This window comes from Ranitomeya variabilis, chromosome 6, assembly GCF_051348905.1.
Source record: "Ranitomeya variabilis isolate aRanVar5 chromosome 6, aRanVar5.hap1, whole genome shotgun sequence".
In the NCBI taxonomy this organism is placed as follows: domain Eukaryota; kingdom Metazoa; phylum Chordata; class Amphibia; order Anura; family Dendrobatidae; genus Ranitomeya; species Ranitomeya variabilis.
Window position 1 is genome coordinate 501,088,573 of NC_135237.1, and position 18,483 is coordinate 501,107,055.

At 49.6% G+C, this 18,483-nt stretch overlaps 1 protein-coding gene across 1 annotated transcript in view; it reads right to left on the bottom strand.

Annotated features, from left to right (window-relative positions):
- TMEM64 (transmembrane protein 64) overlaps window positions 1-11,711 on the bottom strand; it is a 31,260-nt gene extending 19,549 nt beyond the window's left edge. Inside the window, exon 1 of the mRNA XM_077270808.1 lies at window positions 10,916-11,711. Coding sequence (XP_077126923.1) covers window positions 10,916-11,560 — 645 coding nt within the window. The 5' untranslated portion in view covers window positions 11,561-11,711. The remainder of the gene's footprint in view (window positions 1-10,915) is intronic.
- Between the last annotated feature and the right edge of the window lie 6,772 nt (window positions 11,712-18,483).

An 18,483-nucleotide genomic window follows, 5' to 3' on the forward strand; every position in this document is an offset into this window, starting at 1 on the left:
CACAACAGGGGCACGCTCTCTAGACCGATGTGGGTACAAGGGGATGAAACCACATGTATGGGATATAAATGACATAACCTGTCAAAAGGACAACATCATCATTTAAAAGGAATCCATGACCAGGCGGTTTGCTCCCCTCATCTGAGAGCAGCATGATGTAGGGGTAGAGACCCTGATTCTAGTGATGTATCACTTTCTGGTCTGCTTGCTGCAGTTCTAATAAAAATCCCTGTTTTATCTGCTGCAGACTTTCTAGTTTGAATGCTGAAATAAGGATGCAGTAAACGTAAGTAATAGAGAGGGTGGCAACACAGGTGCAAAATACCAATGATATGGCATCCCGAGAGCGCATTAGTTCTGAGACCTGAGCAGGCAAGCACTACTGCCCGTTTTGCTGTGTTAATTCTCTGAATGCTGAGCAATATATAATCCCACCCACACCACTGATTCGCAGCTTTCGGTGTGTACACTGTGCATAGGCAGTAAACCGACGATCCATGTTGGGGCGGGGTTATATAGAGCTCATGAATGTGGAGGACTATATGGCAGCAGGTTTACTACTAGGGCTGTGGAGTCGGAGTTGGTGTCCATTTTGGTGGAGTAGGTATAAAATGGACCACCTCCTAATATATATAATACATTGGGTTCAGTAGTTCAGTGCAGGATGTGCTGTAAAATGTTTTCATAATTGTTTGGATAAGTTATGAAATGTCCTATAAATGTCTGTTCTGCTCCTGATCTAAGGATCTCGGCTTTTAGTTGAGATTAATCTGTGATGCACTTTATGTACATGCTCAGTAGTGAGGCCGTGCTGTGGGGTCCTAGAAGAGATGAATCTGTGCTGCACTTTATGCACATGCTGAGTTGTGAGGCAGTGCTGTGGGGCCACCAGCGGCCATCTTTCCGGAGGCCTCCACGTCGCAGCAACGGAGCTGTGGGGGCTTCCGGGTTTTGACAAAATGCCGGCGGAGCCCCCCACGCAGCACAGAGAGCTGCCGCCACCCCACAGGCTGAATTCAGACTAAGACGGACCCCCATTTGACATTTTTTTCCCCTATTTTCCATCTGAAAATTTGGGGTGCATCTTATGGTCTGGTGCATCTTATAGTCCGAAAAATACGGTACATGCTCAGTAGTGAGGCAGTGCTGTGAAGTCGGGAGTCAGGGAAGTTGAGGAGTCGGAGGTTTGGCTTTAGTGATAATCTCCTGCTGATAGAACATTGATTTTTATCAAAACTACAGCAAGCTGCCCAGTAAGCGTGTCTCTAAATAATGCTGCTCTCAGATTAGGTGGCAAAACCCTGATGACAGATTCTCTGTAACTATGATGATTAATATAAATCAATCAGGGTTTATTATTACCTATAATCATTATCCACATGATCAATTTCATTATTTTTTTTCAGTTAGCTTTTATGCTCTTTAGTTTTGAAAATAATCAGCTGCCAAATGTAAACCGTTCACAAGCTGGGGATAAAAAAAAACAAACAAAAAAAAAAACTAAAAACAATCATCCGCAGAATCTATAGCTTGTGGGAGATCGGCCATTCTAATTGCCATACAATTCTAAATGAAAGTGTTAAAGAAGCACTCAACAAAATTATCATCATCTATATATATATATATAAGGCTTCTTTCACACTTCAGTCTTTTGGCGTCAGTTTGAATCCGCCGTTTTCATCAAATAGCGGATCCGCCATTTTTTTTTTTGGCGGATCCGCTATTTTCCCATAGACTTGCATTAGCGACGGATTGTGGCGGATGGTCGTCCGTTACATCCGCCATGTGATGGATCCGTCGAAATTTGGCGGACGTCATCTAGACATAGACGGACATTAAAACGTTTTTTATCTGCGCCGAAATGGCAGTTCGCAACGGATCCGTTGCGTCCGTCATTCCATAGAATGGCCGCCTATGGCCGACGGATCCGTCGCGACCGTCATTTCGGCGGATCCGTCGCCCCAATCCGCTTTTTCAATTGCGCATACTTCAAAAAGTAGATACTTTTCCCAGACAAACCCCAAGTAACGGATCCGTCAAAAAAAACGGATCAGTTAGAACAGTTTTCTCAACAATTGTGACGGATCCGTCACTATGTCGGAGCAGACTGACGGCAAACAACTGAAGTGTGAAAGAAGCCTAAGAGGCATCGTGATTACTCGCTAATCCTGCCCCCCCACCACACATAATCCTGCCCCCCACCACATTACCACACACAATCCGCACCACATCACCACACAATCCCGCCCCCCCACCACATCACCACACATAATTCCCCCACCACATTACCACACACAATCCTGCCCCCCACCACATTACCACATAATGCCGCCACTTCAACACATCATCACTAGTGTTGAGCATTCCGATACCGCAAGTATCGGGTATCGGCCGATACTTGCGGTATCGGAATTCCGATACCGAGATCCGATACTTTTGTGGTATCGGGAATCGGAAGTTTCCAGTGTATGGTTCCCAGGGTCTGAAGGAGAGGAAACTCTCCTTCAGGCCCTGGGATCCATATGAATGTGTAAAATAAAGAATTAAAATAAAAAATATTGATATACTCACCTGTCCGGAGGCCCCTGGACATCACCGCTGGTAACCGGCAGCCTTCTTTGTTTAAAATGAGCGCGTTCAGCACCTTCCATGACGTCACGGCTTCTGATTGGTCGCGTGCCGCTCATGTGACCGCCACGCGACCAATCACAAGCCGCAACGTCATCCCTCAGGTCCTAAATTCCCTTCTAGGAATTTAGGACCTGAGGGATGACGTCACGGCTTCTGATTGGTCGCGTGGCGGTCACATGAGCGGCACGCGACCAATCAGAAGCCGTGACGTCATGGAAGGTGCTGAACGCGCTCATTTTAAGCAAAGAAGGCTGCCGGTTCACAGCGGTAAGGTCCAGGCTGCGTCGGAGAGGTGAGTATATCAATATTTTTTATTTTAATTCTTTATTTTACACATTAATATGGATCCCAGGGCCTGAAGGACAGTTTCCTCTCCTTCAGACCCTGGGAACCATCAGGATACCTTCCAATACTTGAGTCCCATTGACTTGTATTGGTATCGGATCAGATCCGATACTTTGCCGGTATCGGACGATACTTTCCGATACCGATACTTTCAAGTATCGGACGGTATCGCTCAACACTAATCATCACACATAATCCCACCCATTCAACACATCACCACACAATCCCGCCCCCACCACATCACCACACCTAATCCCACCCCCCACCCCATCACCACACCTAATCCCGCCCCCCACCCCATCACCACACCTAATCCCGCCCCCCACCCCATCACCACACCTAATCCCGCCCCCCACCCCATCACCACACCTAATCCCGCCCCCCACCCCATCACCACACCTAATCCCGCCCCCCACCCCATTACCACACAATCCCGCCCCCAACACATCACCACACTATTGTTATTAACTTCATTTTAAGTTAATTTACCACCTGTGTAAGCGCTATTGAATGTTGTCATTATTTACTTTAGTTTAATCACCAGCAGCGTTAATTAGATAGCAATGAGCGTGCCGAGCGTTAGCTGGCTGGAAACAGCTAGTCTTAATATACTGCAGTCATCATATTATACAGCACTGTGCACTTACAATTGCTCGCCTTGCCTTTCTACCCAGATATTTCTTTTCTTTTCCATTATTTCTATGACATCACGTGATTAATAATTGACTAGATGATTCCTTCTACCCTCTATGTATAAACAGGAGATCAATGTTCCCTGTACAAGTCATGAGTCTCTGCAAAAATTCCTGGCAGGGGGAAGAGGGAGCAGCTGGGTCAGGAGATGAAGAGGGGAATGATGAATGCAAGGACAAGAGACTTCCTGTTTCTACTCAGAGAAAAGAGAAGAATTAGCTGGGTAGAAAGGCAAAATGAGCAATTGTAAGTGCACAGTGCTGTATAATATGGTGGCTGCAATATATTAAGAGGATAAAAACTTTGATAGGAGTGCTTTAATGAGCTTCCAAAGCTAATCAAAACAGTCCCTCCTATACGGAAAGATCCGTCAAGAGCAGCTTGTTGAGTTTTCATAAATAGAAGTTTTCAGTGTGGATTTCCAATTTTTTAAAACTTTGCAGAAAGTGTCATCTTTTTTCAGTTCTGGATTTGACGGTTGTGGAATTTAAATTCCTCTTTGAACTCAATGTGGAAATTATGCAAAAAACCTGCTACTCACAAATTAATTTCCGTTTGGATTTTTTTTGCTCAGCGTTTGGGTAAGATTTGTTAAAACTGGAGATCATTTTGCTGGTACTGTAATACACAGCGAGTCTTCCGCTAGCAAATCTGGAAAGAAAATCCACCCTGGATATGGGGGGATATGAACGTACCCTCACAATCTACACTCCCACCAGCACCAATACTATATATTCCCATACACATAAGATGAATGTCGCCAAAACTGTTGATCTCCACAGGACCAGCACAACATGTCTCTCGTATTGGAGGAAAGAAGGACTGGGCATGTTAAAACCCATCATGCCCATCCTTGGTTTTCATGGGTGATAGACCTCCGACAGGTGCCCGGCAGAAGCTTAAACCTCAAGCTTTTGATTGGATTTTGATGGTGTTATTCTGCTATATAAACAGCAGAGGCCACAGAAATGGATCAGTCGCTATCTAACTTTTTCCATTTATTACAAAGTACTAAATACTAATTAACCAGCATCTTGTAACCTTTGAACTGCCGGCGTTAACATGTCGCTGCTTCTGTGAATAAATACAAAGTACATAAAGAAACATTCCAAACCCCTGAAACAGTGATGGCTGCACTGTGGGACATTTTGCTCTTAAAAAAAAAAAAAAAAAGTTTTGGCATGTAAAAAAATAAGTCTACAATACACCATAAAACAAAGAAAAGCGGAATAAATAGGTTGTCAAGGTTTGGGATGAAAGTGCTGTATGTGTCTGCAGACTTGTGAATCCTCGCACACTGCGTGCTGTCAGGATTCACGTGGCCCAAAGAATGTGGTTTGCAGACTTCCGGCCACATTCAGTATAGACGTGGTCCACGGAAGTGAATTGAGCGAGGCTGCGCACGTCTAGTCGGCACATGACAGCAAGTAAGCAAAGAGCATACGGTACCTACGGTCATCTAGTTTCCTGCTCGTGCCGCTGGTACAGGAGGATCCTGACAGTGTGCGGTGCGCACGCTGTGAGGGTTCAGAGGTCTGCAAGTCACATGAAGATAGCGCAGACTTTCATCCCAAAGCTGGACAACACCTTTAATAAAAAAGTGCAAATGATGAGGCCTAAAGTGTCAGAACCGTTTGTCACATATGCCGGGAAAAGCTCCCAAGTACTCCATGAGAATGGGGGGTCCCGGGGGCCATTTTATCGGAGGTTTCAGTAGCTATGAACTCGCTCTTCTATTAATATTCACCACATATGGCACCCCCTCACTTCAGAGGTGTCACATCCGCTATAAGCACGCCACTTTACAGTCCATGTGGACATTCACCTTGGGGCAGATTTATCAAGAGAGCGACCAAAAGGAAAACGGTCTTCATTACCCATAGCATCCAATCACAAGGCAGCTTACATTTTACCAGATCGGTTTATGATAGCACTTTTCTGAATATTCCGGTCGTGTGTTTATGAAATCTGCAGAATGTGAATTCTGTCAGTGAAAAACGCTGCAAGAAACCCAACAAACATTAATTTTTTGCCGTGTTTTTGGGTGAATAAAGAGAACTTCACTAAACATGTGCTGTACAGTAGGGGACTTCTCAGTGCAGCCTATGAGGGTCTCGCTCTGGCTCCCATAGACTGACAGCTTGTGACAACTCCTGACATCCGGCCAATCAGACGTTGCGGTCACAAGATGGCCAAGATGGCAGCGGGTAAATACAAGACATGGGGCAGGGACCTTAGATTACAAGCGCCACTTCAGCGATGGAGATAAAGAAAAACCGCTGGAGAGCAGCTCTGAATATTCAGGCTTATTAACCGACATTACTGGAGTTATTCTGTAATAAATTGAATCATCATGAATATAAATTACCTAAAAATGTAATTCCTAGGAGAAATTTTTTTTCACATATTAAAAAATTTTAAAAAATCCACAGCTGCTAAAATAATCTCCTGAAACATCAGCGTTCATGTGTGTGCAGCTCTGGGGCGCAGCCAGACGCCTGGAATGTGGAGCAGCCGTAAATCACCGCTGTCAGGACGAGCAGCACCGGCGCGCAGACACCTGAGGAGCTCTGCACAGGACGAGCAGCACCGCAGACACCTGAGGAGCTCTGGACAGGACGAGCAGCACCGCAGACACCTGAGGAGCTCTGGACAGGACGAGCAGCACCGCAGACACCTGAGGAGCTCTGGACAGGACGAGCAGCACCGCAGACACCTGAGGAGCTCTGGACAGGACGAGCAGCACCGCAGACACCTGAGGAGCTCTGGACAGGACGAGCAGCACCGGCGCGCAGACACCTGAGGAGCTCTGGACAGGACGAGCAGCACCGGCGCGCAGACCTGAGGAGCTCTGGACAGGACGAGCAGCACCGCAGACACCTGAGGAGCTCTGGACAGGACGAGCAGCACCGCAGACACCTGAGGAGCTCTGGACAGGACGAGCAGCACCGCAGACACCTGAGGAGCTCCGTACAAGACGAGCAGCACCGCAGACACCTGAGGAGCTCCGTACAAGACGAGCAGCACCGCAGACACCTGAGGAGCTCTGGACAGGACGAGCAGCACCGCAGACACCTGAGGAGCTCTGGACAGGACGAGCAGCACCGCAGACACCTGAGGAGCTCTGGACAGGACGAGCAGCACCGCAGACACCTGAGGAGCTCTGGACAGGACGAGCAGCACCGCAGACACCTGAGGAGCTCTGGACAGGACGAGCAGCACCGCAGACACCTGAGGAGCAGCCGTAAATCACCGCTGTCAGGACGAGCAGCACCGGCGTGCAGACACCTGAGGAGCTCTGGACAGGACGAGCAGCACCGCAGACACCTGAGGAGCTCTGGACAGGACGAGCAGCACCGCAGACACCTGAGGAGCTCTGGACAGGACGAGCTGCACCGCAGACACCTGAGGAGCTCTGGACAGGACGAGCAGCACCGCAGACACCTGAGGAGCTCTGGACAGGACGAGCAGCACCGCAGACACCTGAGGAGCTCCGTACAAGACGAGCAGCACCGCAGACACCTGAGGAGCAGCCGTAAATCACCGCTGTCAGGACGAGCAGCATCGGCGTGCAGACACCTGAGGAGCTCTGGACAGGACGAGCAGCACCGCAGACACCTGAGGAGCTCTGGACAGGACGAGCAGCACCGCAGACACCTGAGGAGCTCTGGACAGGACGAGCAGCACCGCAGACACCTGAGGAGCTCTGGACAGGACGAGCAGCACCGCAGACACCTGAGGAGCTCTGGACAGGACGAGCAGCACCGCAGACACCCGAGGAGCTCTGGACAGGACGAGCAGCACCGCAGACACCTGAGGAGCTCTGGACAAGACGAGCAGCACCGGCGCGCAGACACCTGAGGAGCTCTGGACAGGTAGCTGGGTGATCTCTAAGCTCTGGGCATAAAAGAGGCAAAAAGAATGACTAAAAATAGAAGAAATAGAACATTGTGCACAGAGAACAGGAAAAAAGAAGGAAAAACTAAAGATGGCATCCTCATCACCAGTAACAGACTGCAGGGGTCACTGGACTGTCAGACACATTAGTCTCATTGGTTAATGTGATAGATAATCTGTAATAAAGTGATTTGTAGATGAGGTTTTATTCCCCCACCTCCAAAAAAAAAAAAAATCAATGTTGGCCACAAGGGGTTTCTGTCTAACCTGCCGTCCACTGCCAGCTGTCAAGTGTGATCTGTCTATAGAAGCAAAAATGCCAAGAAGGATTGCTGGAACTTGTGGTTGGTCTTTAATTTCTCTACTTAAGGGATAACAGAGATAGTTGGGCTTTTATGCAAGGTAAGTGAGGGGAAGGGAAGTTCCAGCACCTATAGTGCTGTCAGAATGCTGATAACGAACCACTTAAGTGAAGAGTATGAAAATTAGGAGAGTTCCAGTAACATTTAGATTGATATGCAGTTTTTTCTTTTTTTTGATAATTTGCTTTTACTTTGATTTTATAGGAAAAAAAAAAGGACAGGTGCACTTGAGTTGGCACAAGGCTTATATGTTGCAGTAATGTCGGCGGCTCATCCACATATCAAGATGTGGTTTGCAGAAATCCATGCACCTGCAGAAATGTTAATCAGTTGTACGTGCATGGATTTTTACAAACCAAAACTTGATGTGCAGAAGAGCCGCTGACACTTCTGCACCTGCCTAAGACAAACCTGCTCCATGTGAACAAACCCCATGAGTGTAAGGGTCTAGGAGTCTCACACAGATGCAGGCGGTGTATGTCACCATCCTACCACCCAGCGGATCCATGACAGCTTAACCCCGCGCGGCGTCTAATCTGCGGTGTCTCTGCAGAGCGGTCACAGATCACGGATCGACAGCTCGGAATATCCTATAATCCACCTGCGGATCAGCCCAGACTTCCCGATGTTCTGGTACCCTACATGTGACACGTGCTCGCTGTCCGCCTCCTTCACACCGAGGTTTCTAGGAAATGACCCCAGGAGATGATGCTTTTTTATGGGGGGGGGGTGTACTCTCTTCCTGACGTGGTTTTGGAAGAGTTTGTACTCCCTGGAGGCTTCTGATTGGACGCTGCCTAGGTTGGAGCAGATTCCACTACACTTTTTGCATCGGTTTTCCAAAATCTCTTTAGAAGAAAAAAGGATAAAATTGTGCACAGCAAACAGCGGCGCGGCCCCCAGAGAAGGGAACAGGAAGAGCTCTGCCCCCAAAGGAACCTGGGAGAACTTCGTGTAAGGAAGGAAGCTGTGAGGTTTTCACTGTGCGATGACTGACGGGAGCGGACTAAGCGCAGTTCGGTCACTGGGGAGCCGGGGTCTGACCCGATGGGGGGAGCCATTACTGGTTCCATATCGGCAGCCGAGAAGTGGACAGAAGGCTGAGAAATATCGCAGGTTATAACGTCTTCAGTGAATGAGGAGGCCGATCACAGACACGGAGGGCTACGAGCAGAGTCTCCTAGAAGATGGCTTCTATAGACCACCACTAAGAGGCCATGGGTTACACTGGAGGTTACTCATCACCTTCCCTGACCCCTCCACGATCACAAGGATGAGGGTCCTGAGCCCCCCTACACTGCAGGTTGGGATGGATCAATGGTTACAGGTGCGGCTCTACGGGGTCACTGGTAACAGGCGCTGGGCAGTCTATGGGGTCACTGGTAACAGGCGCCGGGCAGTCTATGGGGTCAGTGGTAACAGGCGCCGGGCAGTCTATGGGGTCAGTGGTAACAGGCGCCGGGCAGTCTATGGGGTCAGTGGTAACAGGCGCCGGGCAGTCTATGGGGTCACTGGTAACAGGCGCCGGGCAGTCTATGGGGTCACTGGTAACAGGCGCCGGGCAGTCTATGGGGTCACTGGTAACAGGCGCCGGGCAGTCTATGGGGTCACTGGTAACAGGCGCCGGGCAGTCTATGGGGTCACTGGTAACAGGCGCCGGGCAGTCTATGGGGTCACTGGTAACAGGCGCCGGGCAGTCTATGGGGTCACTGGTAACAGGCGCCGGGCAGTCTATGGGGTCACTGGTAACAGGCGCCGGGCAGTCTATGGGGTCACTGGTAACAGGCGCCGGGCAGTCTATGGGGTCACTGGTAACAGGCGCCGGGCAGTCTATGGGGTCACTGGTAACAGGCGCCGGGCAGTCTATGGGGTCACTGGTAACAGGCGCCGGGCAGTCTATGGGGTCACTGGTAACAGGCGCCGGGCAGTCTATGGGGTCACTGGTAACAGGCGCCGGGCAGTCTATGGGGTCACTGGTAACAGGCGCCGGGCAGTCTATGGGGTCACTGGTAACAGGCGCCGGGCAGTCTATGGGGTCACTGGTAACAGGCGCCGGGCAGTCTATGGGGTCACTGGTAACAGGCGCCGGGCAGTCTATGGGGTCACTGGTAACAGGCGCCGGGCAGTCTATGGGGTCACTGGTAACAGGCGCCGGGCAGTCTATGGGGTCACTGGTAACAGGCGCCGGGCAGTCTATGGGGTCACTGGTAACAGGCGCCGGGCAGTCTATGGGGTCACTGGTAACAGGCGCCGGGCAGTCTATGGGGTCACTGGTAACAGGCGCTGGGCAGACTGTGGGGTCACTGGTAACAGGCGCTGGGCAGACTGTGGGGTCACTGGTAACAGGCGCTGGGCAGACTGTGGGGTCACTGGTAACAGGCACTGGGCAGACTGTGGGGTCACTGGTAACAGGCGCTGGCCAGACTGTGGGGGTCACTTCTAACAGGCACTGGGAAGACTGTGGGGGTCACTGCTAACAGGCACTGGGAAGACTGTGGGGGTCATTGCTAACAGGCGCTGGGCAGTCTATGGCGTAACTGGTAACAGGCGCTGGGCAGCTTCACCAGTGTGTAATCCAGTTCATTCAGGGAGACCCCCATTCTAGTGATCGGGTTCCTCAGCCCACTACACCGCAGGTGGGATCAGATTGGTGGGGCAGGTACTGCTCTCAATAAGGCCTATGGGGTGACAGGTAATAGAGGCGACATCACCATTGCAGTGATCGGGGGACCTTTATCTCCCATCCTCAGGACCCCGCAGCCCTCCATACACAGATGTGTGAGGACAAGGGTTAGACATGGACAATGTCCCGTCCATCCCCTTGGGACCACCACAGAGAGGAAATCTACCAGAAAGTTCTTCCTTGAGTTGTAGAAGTTTAGCAGATCCCAGCTCGCTGGGAGTTGTAGTGCTACAGCAGCAGATGATGTGAAAGCACCGTCACCCACCCAGCCAGCACTGCTGGGAGTTGTAGTCCCACCACTTACCGAGAACACCGCATTCTGGAGGCCGAAGGGGATGGGGGTGAGCCGGGCCAGGGCCACGACTTTGAGCCCGCTGCCGCCCTCCACCACCCTGATGACGGCTCCCAGCCTCTGGCTGCTCTCGATCTTCGCCAGCACCCAGTGGGTGAGCAGCTTCTTGCAGAGCAGGTGGGCGATGAAGGTGCCGATGAGCACCCCGACGATGACCAGCCCGATCCCCAGCACCAGGCCGTACAGGTAGCCGGCCGCCACGTTCAGCACGATGTAGCCCCAGACGCAGGGCAGCGACACCAGGATGAAGCCCACGATGAAGAGCAGCACGCCGACCAGGCTGTCCAGGCTCTCCACCCACAGCAGCAGGTCCTTCAGGTAGTGGCGGGCCAGCGCCAGGGAGGCGCAGCACACGGCGCTCACCGCGCACAGCAGCACCAGGCTCCGGCACCAGCACATCCCCGGGGGGCAGCTCCACGGATCCCCGGCAGCGGCGGCGCCCTCGTGTGGCGGGGCAGCGTGCATGAGCGGCCGCGCATCTTCTCCCACCTCGGAGCCGGCGAGCAGAGCGTCCTCCCGGCCGTGCATCCAGCGGCCCAGGGTCTGGCGGCCGAGGAACTGCAGCGCGGAGCCCGACATCCTGCCGATCAGTCCCATAGCGTGGCGGCGGCGGACATCAGCGGGGCCGAGCTCCCGGCCGCCCGGCTCCGGCACATCGCGCTGTGCACACTCACAACAACACGGTGGCAGATGTCGCGGCTCCCACAGCGCTGCGACTCTGACACCGTCACGGGAAGCTCCGCCCTCCGAGCGCTGCTGATTGGCTGGTGGGCGGTTCTACAACTCCAAATCCCCGCCTCTCTGCTTTGTGAGTAGTTACGGGAAGGCGGGGCCGTGTGGCCACGCCCATCACCATGCCCCGCCTACAACATACAGATGTGGCGGATCTGTCCCTCGCTGGTCTCTGCTCACTACGCTTAGAGCGCAGGTTACTACGCACATGCGCACAAATCTACTGCCCCTCGGTACTAAGTCCTCAGTCCCTGACGCCTCAGGCTCAGAGGTGGTTCTGACGCTAGTCCTGCAGGTGCCCCTTCCACACATGAGTCCCAGGAGGCCCCTCTTCTCCTTACATATTTGGACAGTTATTTTCATATATTTTAGATCTTATTTACTATTTTTCATAAACATTTGTTTCCATTTTCCTTCTTAGACACATGAATCTGCGATGACTTGATACCTCCGTGTAATAGTGCAGCGTATGGTAAACCCAGCGACCTCCCGTGACACAGGTGTGCAGGCGCCTCCAGTGGGACCCCGCTGACAGAGCCGTGCCTCCGCTAATGTGGTTGGAAGGGAAACGTTCCCTTATTCCCAGCCTCCTAAATGACGCAGCCACAATTAACAGCGGCATCTACATGATTACACTGCTGCTGCCATCATGGCGGGTGCACATAGGCGCCGGCTGTAGAACACAGCCGGAACCTGCACCGTATGAAGTGGCCTCAACTCTCAGGCTATTGGTTCTTGGGGAGGGAGAAGTGACAGAAGTGTCTGCCGGCTGCTGACTCCCCTCTCCCCAATCAAAGCCTACATGGCTTGTGAGACTGTACCGCCAGTTATACAGAACGCTGCCGCCAATCGCCAGCCCCGAATCTCGAGAGTTCCAGAGATCCTGAACTCCAGGGCCGGACTGGCAATTCTGGCAAATGTCAGAAGGGCCTGTCTGGTCATGGGCCTCCTTGTCTGCTACACTGTTCACAGAATCGGTGTTCTCAAGACACCCAGGGGCGTAACTACAACAGGTGCAGGGGTTGCAATCGCACCCGGGCCCTGGAGCCTAGGGGGTTCTAAAAGTCCCTTTGGCCTATAGAAAAAGACTATTGCTATTAAAGATTTAAAATATTTGGGGTCCCTGTTGGAGCTTTCGCATCGGGGCCCATGAGTTTCAAGTTACACCACTGAAGACACCCATACTGCTAAGAGTTGTGACCTTGGTATCATTAGAAATATTGGTCTTGTAGTAAATCTTGCTTTCCTCCATCCAGGGTAATATTAGTAATATATCCCATCTGCCATAGGCCTGTGAGATCTCCAATGCCAGGGATGAATTTCAGCCCCAGTCCTTACCTGCTGGACTCCATGTGAGGTAACGGACGATTTAGAGGAGAAGGCCCTGATCTGTGATCCCCATGGACAGAAGAACATCTTGCTCGTCTGTGTTTTCCTATGAAATCCCCACATCTTTCAGTTTGTGGACTTTATTGGCACATGCAGCGAGGCTTTGTGTCATCAGCTATGGGGATGGCTACATTCAGTATTTGGTGAGTTTTTTACCTCAGTATTTGTAAGCCAGAACCAGGAGAGGAACAATCAGAGGAAAAGTATAATAGAAACACGTCACCACTTCTGTATTTATCACCCACTCCTGGTATTGGCTATAGATACTGAGGTAAAATACTGAAAGTGTGAATGTGGCCTAACAAAGAAATTCTGACTACTCGCTAATATTCGACTGATAATGATCTACCTGCGGTCTGTCATGTGACCAAGACACGTCGTCATCATCAGCTCTTGTACTAATAATGAGCACCTGTACAGGTAATTATTACCTATAATGGCACAGCCGTCATTTATAGGTAACCTGTGCCTTCAGGCCTTGTTAGATCACAGAGTAAATCCACACCACACACATCTGTAACATTGCCCTAAAGCCCATTATTAGATTTGCTAAGCTCTATTATATAGAATATGCAGCAGAGCTGCAAATATAGAGAATAAAAACTAAACCGGACTAACGGCTAATCTCTCGCTCTCTCTCATAACTCTCACAAAAAAGAAAAAAAAGCAGCACAAGCAAGCTAACAGAAGGATAAGGCTATGTGCACACCTTGTGGATTAGGTTTAGGAATTTTTGGCACAGATTCTGCATCTCTTGGCAGAAAACGCAGGTGCGGATTTGATGCGTTTTTTGTGCGGATTTACTGCTGATTTTTTGCGGATTTACTGCGTTTTTTACCCCTGCCGATTTCTATATTGGAATGGGTGCAACAACGCTGCAGATCCGCAAAAAAGAAGTGACATGCTACTTCTTTTAATCTGCAGCATTTCTGCATGGAATTTTCCGGAATTTTGTAAAAAACACTGCGGATCCGCAGGAAATCCGTAGTTTCTGCGGGTTTGACACTGCAAGCGGTAAACCTGCAGCGGCCAGATGTTACAGCATAGTTCCCCTATAACAATAAGTGCACACTTTACATTTAATAATGTCCCGAGTCTACCCCCTGTACAGCTCCCCTATACACAGCATGATGCTCTCTTGTACACAGTATAATGTCCCCTCATTGTATAGTACCACCCACACATTGTACTGACCCCTTAGTAGCCTCCAAACTGTTTGATGGCTCCAACACTGTATGATGGCCACTTCACTGTAATTTCTACACTGTATGATGCTCCCCTAGATAGCCTCCATATAGTATAATGCACCAGATAGTCCTAAATGTATACTGTACATGTAATGCACTCCCATAAGCCTCCATATAGTATAATGCACTCCCCATAAGCCTCCATATAGTATAATCACTCACCATAAGCCTCCATATAGTATAATGCACTCCCCATAGGCCTACTCTATATTGTATAATGCACCCCCCATAGGCAGACTCTATAGCACAAGGCAGCACCCATAGGCACACTCTATAGCACAAGGCAGCATGCCCATAGGCAGACCCTGTAGTATAAGGTAGCACCCCCATAGGCAGACCCTGTAATCTAAAGCAGCACTCCATAGGCAGACCCTGTAGTATAAGGCAGCATTCCTATAGGCAGACTCTGTAGTATAAGTCAGCACCCCACAGGCAGACCCTGTAGTATAAGGCATCACCCCACAGGCAGACCCTGTAGTATAAGGCAGCACCCCACAGGCAGACCCTGTAGTATAAGGCAGCACTCCACAAGCAGACCCTGTAGTATAAATAAGACAGCACCCCATAGGCAGACCCTGCAGTATAAGGCAGCACCCCTCAGGCAGACCTTGTAGTATAAGATAGTACCCCCATAGGCAGACCCTGTAGTATAAGGCAGCACCCCACAGGCAGACCCTGTAGTATAAGACAACACCCCCATAGTCAGACCCTGTAGTATAAGGCAGCACCCCCATAGGCAGACACTGTAATCTAAGGCAGCACCCCATAGGCAGACCCTGTAGTATAAGGCAGCACTCCTATAGGCAGACTCTGTAGTATAAGGCAGCACCCCACAGGCAGACCCTGTAGTATAAGACAGCACCACATAGGCTGACCCTGTAGTATAAGGCAGCACCCCCATAGGCAGACCCTGTAGTATAAGGCAGCCCCCCATAGGCAGACTCTGCAGTATAATGCTGCACCCCCATAGGCAGACCCTGTAGTATAAGGCAACACCTGGCAGACCCTGCAGTATAAGGCAACACCCCCTTTGGCAGACCCTGTAGTATAAGGCAGCACCCCTATAGGCAGACTCTGCAGTATAAGGCAGCACTCCCATAAGCAGACCCTGTAGTATAAGACATCACCCCCATAGGCAGACTCTGTAGTGTAAGACAGCAGCCCCATACGCAGACCCTGTAATCTAAGGGAACACTCCATAGGCAGACCCTGTAGTACAAGGCAGCACCCCCATAGGCAGACTCTGTAGTATAAGACAGCACCCCATAGGCAGACCCTGTAGTATATGGCAGCACCCCCATAGGCAGCCCTTGTAGTATAAGGCAACACCCCCATAGGCAGACCTTGAAGTATAAGGCAACACCCCCATAGGCAGACCCTGTAGTATAAGGCAGCACCCCTATAGGCAGACTCTGTAGTATAAGGCAGCACCCCTATAGGCAGACCCTGTAGTATAAGGCAGCCCCCATAAAAAATAAATAAATACTCACCTCTCTTCTTCCTGGTTCCTCCGCAGCTCTGAGCGCCCGCTCATCTCCTGACAGTGGGCGGCGGTTAGTGACGTCATCGCGCCCGCTGTCAGTGTCGGTGTCAGTGACATCAGACGCTGACGGGGATTATGGGAGAAGGAGCGTAGCGCTCCTTCTCCCATCAATGTGATCAGATGTATCGGCTAAATGCTGATACAGCTGACCTAGCAATGATGGGCGGGGGCCCACTGCTGGCATCAGGGCCCACCGCCTGCTCAGGGGCCCCATAGCGGCCGGGCAGCAGAGCAGGTAGATCGATTATCCCTGCTTTGCCGCAGAATGTAACTGTATCAGCTGATACAGTTACAGTAGCGTAGCTCCGGGTGGGCCCCCTCAGAGCGCTGGGCCCTGGGCGACCGCCCCCTCTGCCCCCCAGGTAGCTATGCTACTGGGTGCGTCTTTCCAGACCGCAGCCTATCAATCTCTCTTGCAGAGACGCTAGTTTCCACAAGAGGAATTTCACCCAAAGAATGTATTAGACACAGTGAATCTGCACGGTTCAGTGAACACATGCGGATTCACCTGTGCTCAATAGACAGCAGCGCTTTGGACGCAGCGAACAAAAATAAATGCAGCACTCTATTGAAGAATTTGAAAACTGTTAGTTAATAGCCCATGGGGGCTCAGTAACATTTTGGTTCAATTGAGCAGTGTACAACTAATATGACAATGTTTTTATAAGTGCATCCATTATACATGATTATAGATAATAAAGTGCAAAATGGCTTGGCAATAATATTTTACTTAGGGTAATTTGCAGCAGTTTTTTTACATCTGCCTAAAATTTATGTATTTTATATATACAGTGAGTACGGAAAGTATTCAGACCCCTTTAAATTTTTCACTCTTTGTTTCATTGCAGCCATTTGGTGAATTCAAAAAAGGTCATTTTTGTTCTCTTTAATGTAAACTCTGCACCCCATCTTGACTGAAAAAAACAGAAATGTAGACATTTTTGCAAATTTATTAAAAAGAAAACAGAAATATCACATGGTCATAAGTCTTCAGACCCTTTGCTCAGTATTGAGTAGAAGCACCCTTTGCTAGTACAGCCATGAGTCTTCTTGGGAATGATGCCACAAGCTTTTCACGCCTGGATTTGGGGATCCTCTGCCATTCTTCCTTGCAGATCCTCACCAGTTCCGTCAGATTGGACGGTGAACGTTGGTGGACAGACATTTTCAGGTCTCTCTAGTGATGCTCAATTGGGTTTTATGCTAGGGCTCTGGCTGGGCCATTCAAGAATGGTCACAAAGTTGTTCTGAAGCCACTCCTTTGTTATTTTAGCTGTGTGCTTAGGGTCATTGTCTTGTTGGAAGGTGAAAATCTTTGGCCAAGTCTGAGGTCCAGAGCACTCTGGAAGAGGTTTTCATCCGGGATATCTCTGTACTTGGCCACATTAATGTTTTCTTCAATGACAACCAGTCGTCCTCTGTCCCTGCAGCTGAAAAACACTCCCATAGTATGATGCTGCCACCACCATGTTTCACTGTTGGTATTATATTGGGCAGGTGATGAGCAGTGCCTGGTTTCCTGGTTTTCTCCTCACATATCACTTCGAATTATCATCAAAAAGGTCTATCTTCGTCTCATCAGACCAGAGAATCTTATTTCTTGCTGTCTGGGAGTCCTTCATGTGTTTTTTTAGCAAACTCTATGTGGGCTTTCATATGTCTTGCACTGAGAAGAGGCTTCCGTTGGGCCACTCTACCACAAAGGCCTGACTGGTGGAGGGCTGCAGTGATAGTTGACTTTGTGGAACTTTCTCCCATCTCCCTACTGCATCTCTGGAGCTCAGCCACAGTGATCTTGGGGTTCTTCTTTACCTCTCTCACCAAGGCTCTTCTCCCATGATTGCTCAGTTTATATATACATACACACACCTCTGGCAAAAAATAAGAGACCACTGCCAAATGTGCAGTTTGTCTGATTTTTCTCTTTATAGGTAGATGTTGGAGTAAAATGTAAATTGTTCTTTTATTCTATAAACTTCTGATGACATGTCTTTGAATTTCCAAGCAATACATTTTGTATTTATTTTCAGAAAATGAGAAATGGTCAAAATAACAAAAAACAAAATAACAAAAAAATGCAGACCTCAAATAATGCTAAGAAAACAAGTTCATAATCATTTAGAAACAATAATACTAATGTGTACTAGTGCAACTGAATCCGCGCTAAGGGGGTGACAGAATGAAAATAATATAGAGTAAACTAGTGTGACAACAATGCAAGCAAACCCTAATCAAATCCTGGCACAATAAGAGAATGTGATGAAACCTCAAAGGGTAAATGTACGTACTGTGCTAACCTACAAGACACGAGACCATCACAGGTCGACTGCAGCTGTCCTCATGATGCCGGACCATGTGAGCTGCAGTCGACCTGTGATGGTCTTGTGTCTTGTAGGTTAGCACAGTACGTACATTTACCCTTTGTGGTTTCATCACATTCTCTTATTGTGCCAGGATTTGATTAGGGTTTGCTTGCATTGTTGTCACACTAGTTTACTCTATATTATTTTCATTCTGTCACCCCCTTAGCGCGGATTCGGTTGCACTAGTACTCATTGGTTATCTAATTGACATAGGTGGCACCTATCTGTCTTGTTTCCTGCAGCTGA